General features: G+C 39.1%; 1 protein-coding gene across 1 annotated transcript in view; it reads right to left on the reverse strand.

Annotated features, from left to right (window-relative positions):
- Positions 1 to 1317: 1317 nt before the first annotated feature.
- PCDH11X (protocadherin 11 X-linked) overlaps positions 1318 to 12999 on the reverse strand; it is a 204218-nt gene continuing 192536 nt past the window's right edge. The window contains exon 5 of the mRNA XM_066340005.1: positions 1318 to 1811. Coding sequence (XP_066196102.1) covers positions 1599 to 1811 — 213 coding nt within the window. The 3' untranslated portion in view covers positions 1318 to 1598. The remainder of the gene's footprint in view (positions 1812 to 12999) is intronic.

The following is a 12999-nucleotide window of genomic DNA, read 5'->3' on the forward strand; positions in this document are numbered from 1 at the left end:
TATAAACGTTTCGTGTGCAGGATTTCAGAGCAATTTTTGGCTCTGAAACTCAGCCCACCCAAAATGCTCCATCAGCTGCTCAGGAGCCAGCAGGACCTGACACCTCCCTCCAGTTAGTTCCTGCACATGAAGAGTTAAAGCCTGCTGGCAGCAGAGGAGCTCAGCAAAGCCCCGCAGGACTGCACATAAACACCATCGACTGCACACACAGATCGATGGGGCTCAGCTGCTGTGATTAGCAGCTGCCTGCACCGAGGGTTTGGGGGCTTTGGGGACAGGGGACACTGCTCCTGGGAGCCTTTTACTTGGGAAAGGGGGAAAATCCTGAGAGCAGCACATGAGGGACTTCTCCACCTATACCTGCTCCAAATGTTTGCAGTCCTGATGCATTGATCTGTTTTGTTGAGTTATTGTAGAAATCTTGCAAAAAATTTTTTTTGTTTTCTTTGTTGTTTTTGTTGGTTTTTTTGGGTGTTTTTTTTTTTTTTTTTTTTTTTTTTTTTTTTTTTTTTTTTTTTTTTTTTTTGGTTGGTTGGGTTTGGTTTTGGTTTTGGTTTGGTTTTGTGGTTTTTGTTTGTTTGTTTGTTTGGGGTTTTTTGTTTTGTGTTGTTTTGTTTTGTTTTGTTTTGTTTTTGTTTTGTTTTGTTTTTAGGCATGTATCAAGCTCAAGCTGAAGGGAAGACAATGCTGGAATTTCTTCCTCAGAAAAAAACAAACCAAAACCTCAGACTTCAACTCAAGGCTTGCAGGTGTACAGATAGATGTCTGCTCTCTGCATGTACCAACATAAACACCACGTATCTGTGACTGAAGGGATGAATTTATCAGTTGAGAGCTTCTATATTTTAGTCAGCTCTATAGGCTGTCCTGGGGAAGCCTGCACAGCCAGAATTTGCACCAAATAAAGGGAAATGCACTCAAGCTTGAACAGAGCTGTGAGGACTTTCTTTTTCATTTCTGTTTCTCAATTCCTGCACCATATTTGCCACCAAATTTTTGGTAGTAAAGAGGACTCTAGAACAACCATAACTTCTAGGATTTTTCACTGCTTTTTTTTGTTCCCTCACATCAACCCTGAGGCCACATATTCCATGTGCAGTACAGCACACTGATACACGGGGAATAATCAGCAAAAATGGCTCTGAAATCTTGCACATGAAACATCTATAATAAACAATTTGCTCAAGCAACTGCACAGGCCAAAACATTCTGTGTTAAGAAAGAATGCATATTAATTTCCATGTTTCTTTATTGGGGGTTTTTTTCATGATTAATTATTGCTTCATTTTTGGTTAAGTCCTCATGAAGAAAAAAAGGTTGATCTCTCAAACCCCCCTCTCAAGATAACAAACATCCACCACTTCATTTTTACATCAGATGCTCACAGTTTGTTGGCCCACCAATAAAGCTACCAAAGTAGTTCTGTTTTGTAGAATTATTGTAATCATTGTGCAAAAATTTTTAAGCACATATGAAAATCAAGCTGAAGGCAAGACAATGCTGGTATTTCTTGTTCACAAAAAAATCCTCTCAGACTTCAGCTCAAAGGGCACCACCAATAGTGTGGGCAGCCAAAAACCAAAACAAATAATTTTGTTCTACAATTCTATCATATTGACACGAGACAGAAGAACCACAGAACAACCTGTTGCAGCATTTCTTTGCAGATTATTTCCATGAATTCTTACAGAAACCAACACTAGGGAAAAGAAGGGATTGGAAGAGTTGTTCCAGCCTACCTGTGGCTGAGTCCAGGGCTCCAAGGTGGTTTCTTTCAAAGGAGTTTGTGGCCTTCCCACTTCTTTTGTATGCTTTTGGGAGAGAAAAACATGTATCAATGATAAGCTCAGTCAGCATTCAGCATTCATTTCCCTTGAGGGAATAAAACAGGCACAAATTCCATACAATAATGTATTGATGCTTCAGGACTGGACACATTTGGAGCAGGTGTAGGTAACTTTTTCCCCCTCCAGCTAAATAACTTTATAAAGTTGCTATATCTTTCAAAGGGTGAGGGTGCACACTTTCATCTGTGCATACAGATTAAGAAAAAAAAAAAATTCAGCCAAAAGAATGAAGTTTTTTGCCACCAGAGTTAAGGTTCAGGAGCAGAAATTCCGAGGGAACTCAACTCTGGTTTCTCTGCTGTTTCCTGCCCAGGCTGTGTTATGATCTCTGTAACTTAAATAGATGAATCAAAAAAGAAATTTATGGGAAACACTTTTAAAGGCTGAATTATTGGGACGTGGAGCCATGTTTTCAGATGAGGGCATGTATTTCCTTAATGTTCTTCAGAGCTGGAGCCAGAACGTTGAGCAGTCAAAGGTTTTCTGTCTCCCTGACTTCCCACTACTTGGAATGTTCCAAGAACAATTACCCCAAATCAAAAGTCCATGTAATTAAATAGATTAAAGTGGTCTCCAAAGAAAAAGACCTCTGATCCTCCACACTTTCTTTTTTGACAATACCCAAACATCTTGTAATTACTTATTAGCATCTAATTACTCTAATAATAAATGCATAAAATTTTCGGTCACTGGAACTGAGCACTGAATAGGATGTTGGCACCTTTTAATTTTCTCCATATGTGCTCCCAAATAAAAGAATTTTACACATTGTCATAAAGGATACAAGTCTCATATTTTCTTTCTCCTCAAATTTTTTGTTTTGTCACAAAAAAAAAAAATTCTCTGCTGAAATAGCTGAAATACTCTTAAGTAGTACCAGGAGAGAGATGACATTGGATTTTTTGTCATTTACAACAAACTACGGCTGCTTAAAAGCAAGCAGTTTTCAAATACAGAATTTGTGGGCAACTTGGGCAACTTCAGTTTGTGCTGAGCATTTGCAGGGCTTCTTTCAAAGAACCACCTTTTTAAATGGCAATTGTGTTTTGGCAGGTTGGATTGCCTGTAATAATAGATTACAAGCAATAATTTTTGCCATTTTTGTTGTCTCATTTTTTGGGGTAGCAACTGAATATGATTCATTCTTCAAATAGAACAATAAGTGCATTTCAAAAGAAAAAAAGAAATAACCACAGATTTAGTGAACGCTAAACAGAGTTAAAATGAAAGCATCTGGAAAGGGAAAGTTGTGTTTTTCATGTGTTCAAAAGCAAACATACTCTACCATATAATCTTGCTTTAATCGTCAGCCATCAAAGGGACCCAAACACACAATGAAAATTATTAAACATATCAATTGTGGTGATAACTATACCATAATAATTCCACCAGCCTGCCAGGAACTGATGTTAAAAATCACATTATTTCTTGAGAAATAGTTTTTCTTGGCATTTCACACCATTTTTTTTATACTGCATTTGTCCACTGAGAGAGCAAAGAGAAAAATGAGTGAACAAGTGTGTGATTATACGAGGAAAACAGATGAAAAAGTACATTTAGGTGAAACAGCACTTAAAGTGTTTGAATAACACTGGAAACCGTGTCTTAGACATGGCTTAATGAAGACTTAAAGAATTTAATGCTGAATTTTATTTAAACTGTCCCTGTTTACACCCTAAAGTTCTCCCTACTCTGCACCTGGAGAGATCCTCTCACACCACCCTGAAGAAAAAAATATCAGGAAATAGGGGCAGTAGACAGAAAGAGTGAAAACAGTGCAGGGTCCAGGGTTACTGCTGGTGGGGCAGCTCCTGGAGCACAGGATGAGAAAACCAAGCAGCAGCTCCTTTATCCCTGCACACTTCCCTCACACAGAAATCACCTTTGTGGCTCTCACTCCAATTTTCCAGCGCTGCTCCAGAACCAGCTGCACACACAGGGCTCTGGTTTGCCACGGAGGACCCAGGAGGGTGTTGGTGTGACCATTCTGCAGCAAGGACAGGCACACAAGGGCTGTGAGCCCCAGGGGGACAGCTGGCACTGCCCTGGTGCCTGCAGCAGGGACAAGGGCAAACCCTCTCCAGGTGTGATAGCTGCTCTGAATTACCTGGAGCACAGAGCTCCTTTTTCACCCCTGGCTGAGATTCACACACCGCTAATGGATCACACCAGCAGCACTCATCCACGAGTTCCCTTTCCCCTGTTATGAAGGATGTAGTAATGAGAGACAATTCCTCCAGGAGCTTCTTCCTTCCAGCACAGATAAAGAAGCTCTTACTAAAACTGGCAAGTTTTTGGAAGCCTTTATCCCCTCGTTTTGCTCAGAGCATCTTCCCACAGCCTTCTGCAGCTTCCCCAGCTCCTCTGCAGAAACAAGAGGCTGTGCCCACAGTCTTTTGTTTATGTTTCCTTGCTCTCCCTCAGTTGGGTATTTAAGTTCCACAGGAAGGGAATTGCGCTTCTAAGGAGATGAAATATGGAATGGTTTCAACCTGGATAGGACACTGTGGTTCCAGCAGTGGCACTGGAGCTCCCACAGCCCTTGTACACGCTCTGATCACAGTTTCTGCAGAGGCACGCCTCAGTGGTGGAATTAATGAGGTTCTTGCCGTGTTTGAAGAACCACCTGTCACTCCTGTGCCAGCCAAACTGCTGTTCCACAAGTACCTGGACAAGTGATCCTGTTCCTACCATTCATCCAGGTCCTCCTGAGAGCTCCCCCTCTGCTGGAGCTGGAGGAGACGAGTTTTGCTCTAAATCATCATCTGACACTGTGTGTCACTGCCGTGGTAAAGGCACTGAGCAAGGCACAAAAAAACCCAACCCAACCCAACCCAAACCAAACCAAACCAAACAAAAAACCCAACCCAAACAAACAAAAAACAAAACAAAAAATCAAACCAAAACAAAAAAACACCAAAAAAACCCCTGAACCAAAAAATAAATCAAAAAAACCCCAATTGCAAAAAGCCCCAAACAAAACCAGCAACAACAACAAAACAACAAAACAATGACAACAACAAAGAACAATCCCCCCAAAATACTAAAAACAAACAAACAAACAAAAACAACCCCCCCAAACCACCAACCAACCAACCAATCAACAACAAAAAACAAAACACAACACCACAAACCCACCCCCTCAAAACCTCTCCCCCAAAAACAAACAAACAAACAAACAAACAAACACACCAAAAAAACAACCAACACCAACACCAAAAAACACCAAAGCAAAAAACCCCTCCAAAACTCCAAGGAACTACATAAAATCTTTCAGGCTGTAAAGGTTTCCTTTTATCTCAGTGATGCTTTTTGTCCACTGAGAAATGCAATAATTTCCACTGTTCCTCAAGGCCAGGTGGTCCTGTCTGCCTACATCATGTCCAATTTTCAGGTATTAAAAAAAAAAAAAAAAAAAAAAAAAAAAAAAAAAAAAAAAAAAAATTAAAAATTTTGGTTTGCTAAGACATCATACAGCCAGTCCCATCAGTCTTCCACCTGACCACCCAGAAATTACCCTGATCAATGGTGTTAGCAATCAACAAAGTCCAGCACATTAACCAGGTCATAAAAAGACTGTGCAAAAATTATTTTGCTGATATTTGGAATTTTTTTTGTCTGGTTGTAACAGCAAAAGAAAGCTTTAATATTTAATCAAAGCAGTTATTAAATATTTTTTTTTCTAAGGAGAAAATGAAATTCATCATGAATATTTCCTGTTGTTTATTAGGAGCAATAAGTTAACAAACATATAATTACTTATGACAACTTGACAGGTAATATCCAGGCTTCCAAAACTTACCAGAGAAAATGAACTGTAAAACAGATTTTAAAGGTTATGAGAGTGTTTTAAGTCAGATATCATTTCTGTCTTTAATGGAATGATGGATCTGGATGCTTCAGAGGGATCTTCACTCTGAAACATGAGGGGAGATCTTTGGTGCATCTGAGATAATTCAAATTGATTAGGTTTTATTCTAATACTAAATACTGGATTTATTCAGCTGGATAGATGTTACCACCATTCCATCCTGCTTCTCTATTGACAAGTTTTTGCTTTTCTTCAAAGAAAAACTTGACTTAAAGTGGAAAAATAAAAAGTTACAACACGACAACTTCGGTTTACCTATTCTGATTTCTGGAAAAGCCCTAGAATTATCCAGGCAGATACTATCACCAGTAATTCTAATGGTTATTGATTATGGTGAGTAGCAAAAGCAAACAGAAATTCCAAGATATTACCATGCATTTTTCTCTGTTGCCTTAAGAAACTGCTATGGCAGCATTAAAATTGTCTGACTCCAAATGTCCCACTCCACTTTACAGCAAAGGAAAAAAAATACTGTATGAAACAATCTTTCAAGCTGAAAACTTATATGGCTTGAAGTGAAATTTAGGAAACAAACAGCAAAAGACATTTGCTAAGTTGTATATCAGCTATGTTAAATTATCATAATATAGTTAGGATTGCAAATGTTTATCTGTTTGGGGCAACTTCTGTCTGCCAAAAGCTACATTTTTAGATGGAAAGTGCACTTTTCATTATTTTTCTGTCCTACATTTTAATCAGGAAATCAGGTACACTGATTTTACTGTCCAGGCAGAACGTCTTTGCACTGAGACAGAGTAACCCTGTAAGCCTGAGGAGGAGATTATCTCTATTAACAATGTCTCCCTCTTGCCTCTAAGTTGATTTCAGGTAATTGGATTCCTGCAGTTCTCCCCTTCTCCTCCTGAGATCCTTCATGTGAAAGGTGAACAGAAGGGTTAATTTTAGTGACAATAGTATAAGTTTATGTAACAGATTGCTAAAATAAATTATTCTAGTCTGACTTTCCAAGATTCGCATATTTATATATAAAGAAAGCCATAGGACAGCTGAAATTAAGATGTCCTTAAGGGTTACTGTGGGGAGGCTTTTGCTCTGTGTTCAAGAAACAAACGTCTGTCTTTTGCCAAAGGACAGGAATACAAATAAATATACAGATAAGAAACATTTTGTGGAGAGATCAGTGATGAACCCACAATTCTAGAGCCCTGAAATGCAACAGGAGTGACAGGAACCATCAGATTTTCAGAGTAAACATCAATCTGGAATCACCAGTGACAAATTCTACACTGTTTTGTTCTGCTGTACCAACTGCAGCTCCAACTCTGAACATACCAAAATGCTCTGTGAAGTGGCTCTGCATCCTCACAGTGATTCCTTGGACTCAAAAGCCACAATTTAACCCAGCAAGTCTCCAATGGTGCTGCCAACAGACAGCGATTCCCTTGCAAGTTCTTCTTGAGGGATGTGATAAATCACCCAGCCACATCCAGGATTAGGATGTGATTTCCAGAGGTGCAGCACACCCACAGCTGTTCCACTATCCCTGTAGGGAAATCAGCCTCTGGCTTATTTATTTCCTTCTTTTTTTTCAATACATCTCTGGGCAAAGCTGGGGCAGGGCAGGATGGAGGATAAGAGCAGGGTGTGGGGTGTAGCACACCAGGAATGCTCAGGGGTTTAACAAAGCCTGACATGAGATTTGCCAGATGGTTCTGTACCGGATTGTAAAACTTTAAACTAATCTTCATTTAAGAGTTTTAAGGGCTGTATCCCTCTTATAAAGCCTCTTGCTCTTTTGCCTGGTTGATTCTGGTAAATTATAGATCAGACTTTAGAAAACTGCTTCCATGAACGGCGGCTCCTTAAATCTCAGCTAAACTGAGCAAGAAGATTACATGTTATTATGATGTAGCACAGCAGGATTTTTGTACAGCAAACATAATGATGTAGAGAAGGATAAAACTATCATTCTGCACAAGGAGGTCATCCACGGAAGAACAATGCTCTTTCTACAGCAGCCAAATCCATCCCTACATGGTGAATCTTCACTGGGCAAATGCTTTTTCTTAATGGTTCTGAAAAGAAACCCAACCATAAGCAAAAAACCCCCCTTGAATCTGCACTTCAGGATTCAGCTACCAAGCATTGCACCACAAAGGAGATGTCATTAGGGAGAAATTATTCTAAATACTACTAGAAAAAGTATCTGTTTCAAGGGCAATTTTAGGGTAAATGCATCTTGTTGGCTTTATGCAAGGAGAAAGGATTTCCTGTGAATCCCAGGGGATATGTCAGATAGTGTATGCAGCATTAAAAATTAAAACGCGCACTAATCCTACAAGCACATATATATACTTTTAATTGTAAATCAAATGCAGTTCATGTGGGAAAGCACAGGGAAAAGTCACTACACTCGTGTAGAAATTCTTTCCACTTGCATTTGTGTTTGCCATCTTACTCAGTATCTTCCCAACTAAAATCCTATTAGAGAGAATTGCAGATTTCAGACACCGAATGACAACAAAGTCAAAGTGGAAAAACAGAGAATAAATCCAGGTGTTCAGTAACCAGCATTAGCAAAACTGCAAAAAGTCAAGAGCCTGGGACCACCAAGCCTGCAAGATGATACAGGAATTTGATACCAAAATTGTGGCTTATCCATTTTTTTGAACAGGTGATGCAAATGCTGAAGTCTATTCAGCTTTGAGTGAGCAGCCTACTGAAATTGCTCTAATTTTCTTTTCCTCTACATGACTCTGCATTCAATGTAGTAGTGTCAAATGAACTCCTTCTTCTCTCTCTCTCCCTTTATTTTGGTTTTGTTTTGCTTTGTTTTTAATTGAAACATTATTTTCTGCACATGAAAGCTTTTGACTCAAAAGCAAACAGATGTGATATTCACTGGTCTTTTCAAAATGTCTTGCACAGGAATTACACAGATTCATCCTAAAGCTTCCTGTAAGAATAGCAGCATTTTGAAATGCCTAAGAAAATTGCCTGTGAGAATATGCTAGTGAAGATAGTTGTACAACTGATTTTATTACATTCAAATTACAATCAGAAACCATGTTATTCTCCTGTTTTAGTGTACACATCTTTGCTTATAAACTTAAGCAAGTTTCCCAGATTTCAAATATGATAAAGAAATCCTTAATCAATGCACAGTTAAATGCTTTCTGATATAAGAACAGAGGATTTCCCACTAATTCAGATAATCCTGAAGGAGAAAAAATTACTTCAAGTTTCGCAAACATTGAGCTTTTTTAGTTCATATATGTAAAAATCTTAGTGGTAATAGCTGATAAAATATGCTTATGCTACATGTTCTGGCTTGAAAGTATTTACATATATAAAACTGATGTGACATTAGATGCCAAGGTATTCTTACTTCGAGTGAAAGGGGGGAAAAAAAGAACATAATATCAAACAGCTTGTTTTACTTGCCTGAGCTCTACTTAGCTTTTAAAGAATGAATATAAATGTACACAAATCCGTTTTGTGTCCTGGATATAAAGCATTGTGTTAAAAATGTAGTACACGGTAGCAAAACTACGGAATTTTACATCCCTGCATATTTCCTCCAGAGTTGTTAAAATTCGCATTTCTTGTTATATCCTGTCATAAAAATAGTTTCACTTTCTGTAGGTTATTCAGGAAAAACAGCAGGCCCCCTGCCTGGATCCACCTTGTCCAAATGTGTTTTTTTTTTTTCTTTTCAGGGCTTGTCATCTTCTTTCTCCGTGGCATGACTAAGTTATACTTTACAGAACTCCAGCCTCTTATAAAGAACATTTGCAATTTAAATTGCTCTTTCTCTCTGAACATTAAGTCTGAATTGGATAAAGTTGTTAAAAGCTAAGGCTTCCCAGTTTTTTTGCTAATCAAGCAAACCAAAATTACATTATCAGAGTCAGCCAGGAGTAGCGAGGACCTGGTTGCTGGAGAAAGGCCTGAATGGGAATCTCACACACTGATTACAGCCAGGGGAGAATGGCTGACCAACCTCTACACTTTAAGCTTTGAAGTGTGGCAGAACTAAGGAAAATGTGCCACCTTAAATTAGATTTTTCCAGAAAGTTGATAAATAGGCTTACTCATAAAGAGCAGCAAGACTAATCTGCAATTCTCCTGACATTAGACAACATGATCTATAGAAGCCTTGTTGGATCATCAGTTCTTTTCATTTGATGTCATCCTATTTATATTCCTTATCCCCAGCTGTGACTATTCGTCTTATAAAGTATGTTTGATTTTTCTAATACATATTGTAGCTCTGAGTATAAGGAGTAAAATAAAAGTCAGATTGTTCTTCAGGTGTCAGAAGCGTGTCCAGAACAGGCACCCTGACCATAAATAATCCCTTGAGAGATAAAGAAATACATTGGGAAATGCTTTTATTATTCCTTATCATGACTTTGAGTAAATTATTCTGCCCTAACCTGTGGCACAGAATTCAGACTGGATGCAAAGAATGTGACCTGTAAAAGAGAAGCAGGGAGAGGTAGGTGAGAATCCCAAGGGTCAGGGGAGGAAAGAGTGGCTCCAGCTGCTCCAAGGCACATCCGTGCAAGGAGGATCCATCTCCCACATAAACCAAGAATGTCTGTGGGCTGGAGCAGCACAACCTGGGAAAAAAATATATTAGTCTTTTGATATTTTGCTTGTGGTCAGGATAGAGCCCAAAATCTCCACGTTCTTCGTGGAGATTCCAAGGTAAAATCTATTAAAACCTGTACTGCACCAGCACAAAACTGGTGTCTGTCAGCCTTGTTTGCAGCTGCTGCTTCTTCCCTTCCCCTGGACAGCTCTGCACATCAGCCTCCCACCAGGAAAAACAATACAAATATTCTATTTCTCTTGCTCTTAATGGGAAAGTGCCATCACAGATGCCCACAAAGCCCCATCAAGTTTCCCCCAATACTGCTGTGCTGTGCCAAACACATCCTCACTCTTTGTCAGAAATCCTTTCTGAAGTTGCAGGAAAAATTCTCCCTTGATGTCACAGGTTTTGCTGTCATTTGCTGTCAAGAGAATAGTCATTCTATGTTAAGAATAATCATAAATTTATAACTATTGTTTCTTTTTCAGTTAAACATAACAAATAATAACATTATGAAATTATTTCTCTGGCTGACCTATATAATGTGTCTGCTGTGCTGCCTCTCTGGAAGGAGAGGAGGTAAAATTCCTCAGAAGCCTCAGCAAGTTTGAGGAAGCTGCACTGAATAAAGAGATTTTGGAAGCCCTGACAGACAGAGGCCAAGGCCCACCAGTGCCATAATTTCCCTGGCTTGGGAGTGCCTCCACAACTGTGGCAGATTTGTGTCTTTGGGGTGTGGAGGCAGGACAGGAGTGCAAATCAGGCAGGCTCAGAAGCATTCTCAGTCTGAGGCTCTGTTCTTTAGAGGGTTTACAGACCCACACAGGGATATTCAGGGCAGTTCTTATAAAATAGATCTGCTATCATTATATTCCAGGTACCATTACAAGTCTCCTCGGCCCAGATATTGGGTTGGCTTTAGATGTTAAATATTAAATTTAAATGTTAAATATTTAATACAAGAACTACCTCTGTCTCCTCTGTGATCTTGTCCCTGCTCTGACCAGAGCTTTGCTCAGAGCAGGGTCAGGCAGCAGAGGCAGAGGTCACTGCTCCTGTGGTGGCCAGCTCTGAATGCCTCCCACGGCAGATGAAGCCATACAGTGAACTTACAAAACCCAAGTTCACTTTAGATCACACCCTTGTTTATCCTGCAGAAAGCAATTCATCCTCATAGATTAAGGGAAACGATGTCAATATTGTCACTGCTGTTTTTCACACGGAGCTCTCACACTTGTTGAGGAAAATGGCAATTTGTTTATTAGGGGCAATTGCTTTCGTTCTTCCAGATGACAAATTCCAGGAATAATTTGAGCTTTTAGAAATAGTTAATGAAATAGAAATCATTAAGGCATCATTCTGATACGAAGGGTCTGCATATCTCACATGAGAGATCTGCAATTAAACATCTGGAATATATGAAGGCAAAAACCATGGAATGTGGCCATCACTGGATTACTAAACTACACTGAATTCTTACTTGTCCTAGATTAAGACCACATTCAGTTCAATAGCATATGGCAGTGAAATCAGACATTGTAACTGCTTTTATTAAATGAAATACTTTTATAAAAGTGTGCTACTCTGTCCAGAGGCAAAAGACTGGGAATAATTTCACTTATAGACATTGTTATGCAAGTCTTGTGTGATCTTCTTTAATACCTCTGATGTATGTATTCCATAAAAAAATATTCTGTTATCTCTGGTGTAAATTCTTCAGGAATTCTTCTTAAGGAATATGAAACATTTCCATAATTTACGTGACAGTGATCTTTAAACCTTATCAGATTTTCACTCTGTTTTTTTAATATTCCAGTTCCTACATCTCATTAATCACTCACTGAACTGAAGGAACTTGCGTCAAGTGACTTTTCTAGCAACAACAGTGGTTCAAAGGTCAATGAGGAAAAAAAATCAGCAAACAAAACCCAAACCAGAACCCCAAAGCATCAAACCTGACAAAATATCTCAACATGGTCTGGGTCTGTACCCTTCATTTTTTCAGACTATTTGATCTTTTAAATTCAAGTACAGCTTTGTATTGTGCATAAATTGAAACATAATCACCGAGAGAAATCAAACAAAACATATTGAAACAACCTAAGTAAGGATTTGTCCCACAATCCTTTAAGTATTCTTATCATTTCCGTTACAATGTAAATAAAGATAAAACACCTTTATTACAACGATGTAAAGATGTTATGATATATCTCTACATGTACAAAAAAGCTCAGCATTCCAAGGTAAAAAAATAATATTTTTCTTTTCTCTACTCTTGCAGGCTTATCTCAAAGGGAGCAGTTGGGAAGAAAGAAGAGGCCGTGTAACACGCGTTGACTGCACCAAATGGAATTTTCCAGGCAGGGACGAGCAGTGCAGACCCTGGCTGTGCTCTCTGGAGCTGAGAGCTGCTCAGTATGAGTGCGAAAAACAAAAAAACCCCAAACGTCACGAGGTTTTCACGCCCTCCAAAATCCCTGTGCCCATCTCTGGATGCAGCAGTGGCACAAATAACCTTCAGCAAGGTTTGCTTTGGCCATCCCAAGGAACCTGTGCTGACAACAGCCCAAAACTGTCCCACATTTTGTTTCTTGAGCAAACAAAGAGTTGGAGTGAAAAGGAAAACGAGAAGAAGGGAAATGTCACTGCTGCTCAGTCAGTGGGTGCTCAGAGACACTGCTGATTAATGTATTAACTGAGGAGCCCAAAAAAAAGGCAAA

The sequence above is a fragment of the Sylvia atricapilla genome, chromosome Z (assembly GCF_009819655.1).
Source record: "Sylvia atricapilla isolate bSylAtr1 chromosome Z, bSylAtr1.pri, whole genome shotgun sequence".
NCBI lineage: Eukaryota > Metazoa > Chordata > Aves > Passeriformes > Sylviidae > Sylvia > Sylvia atricapilla.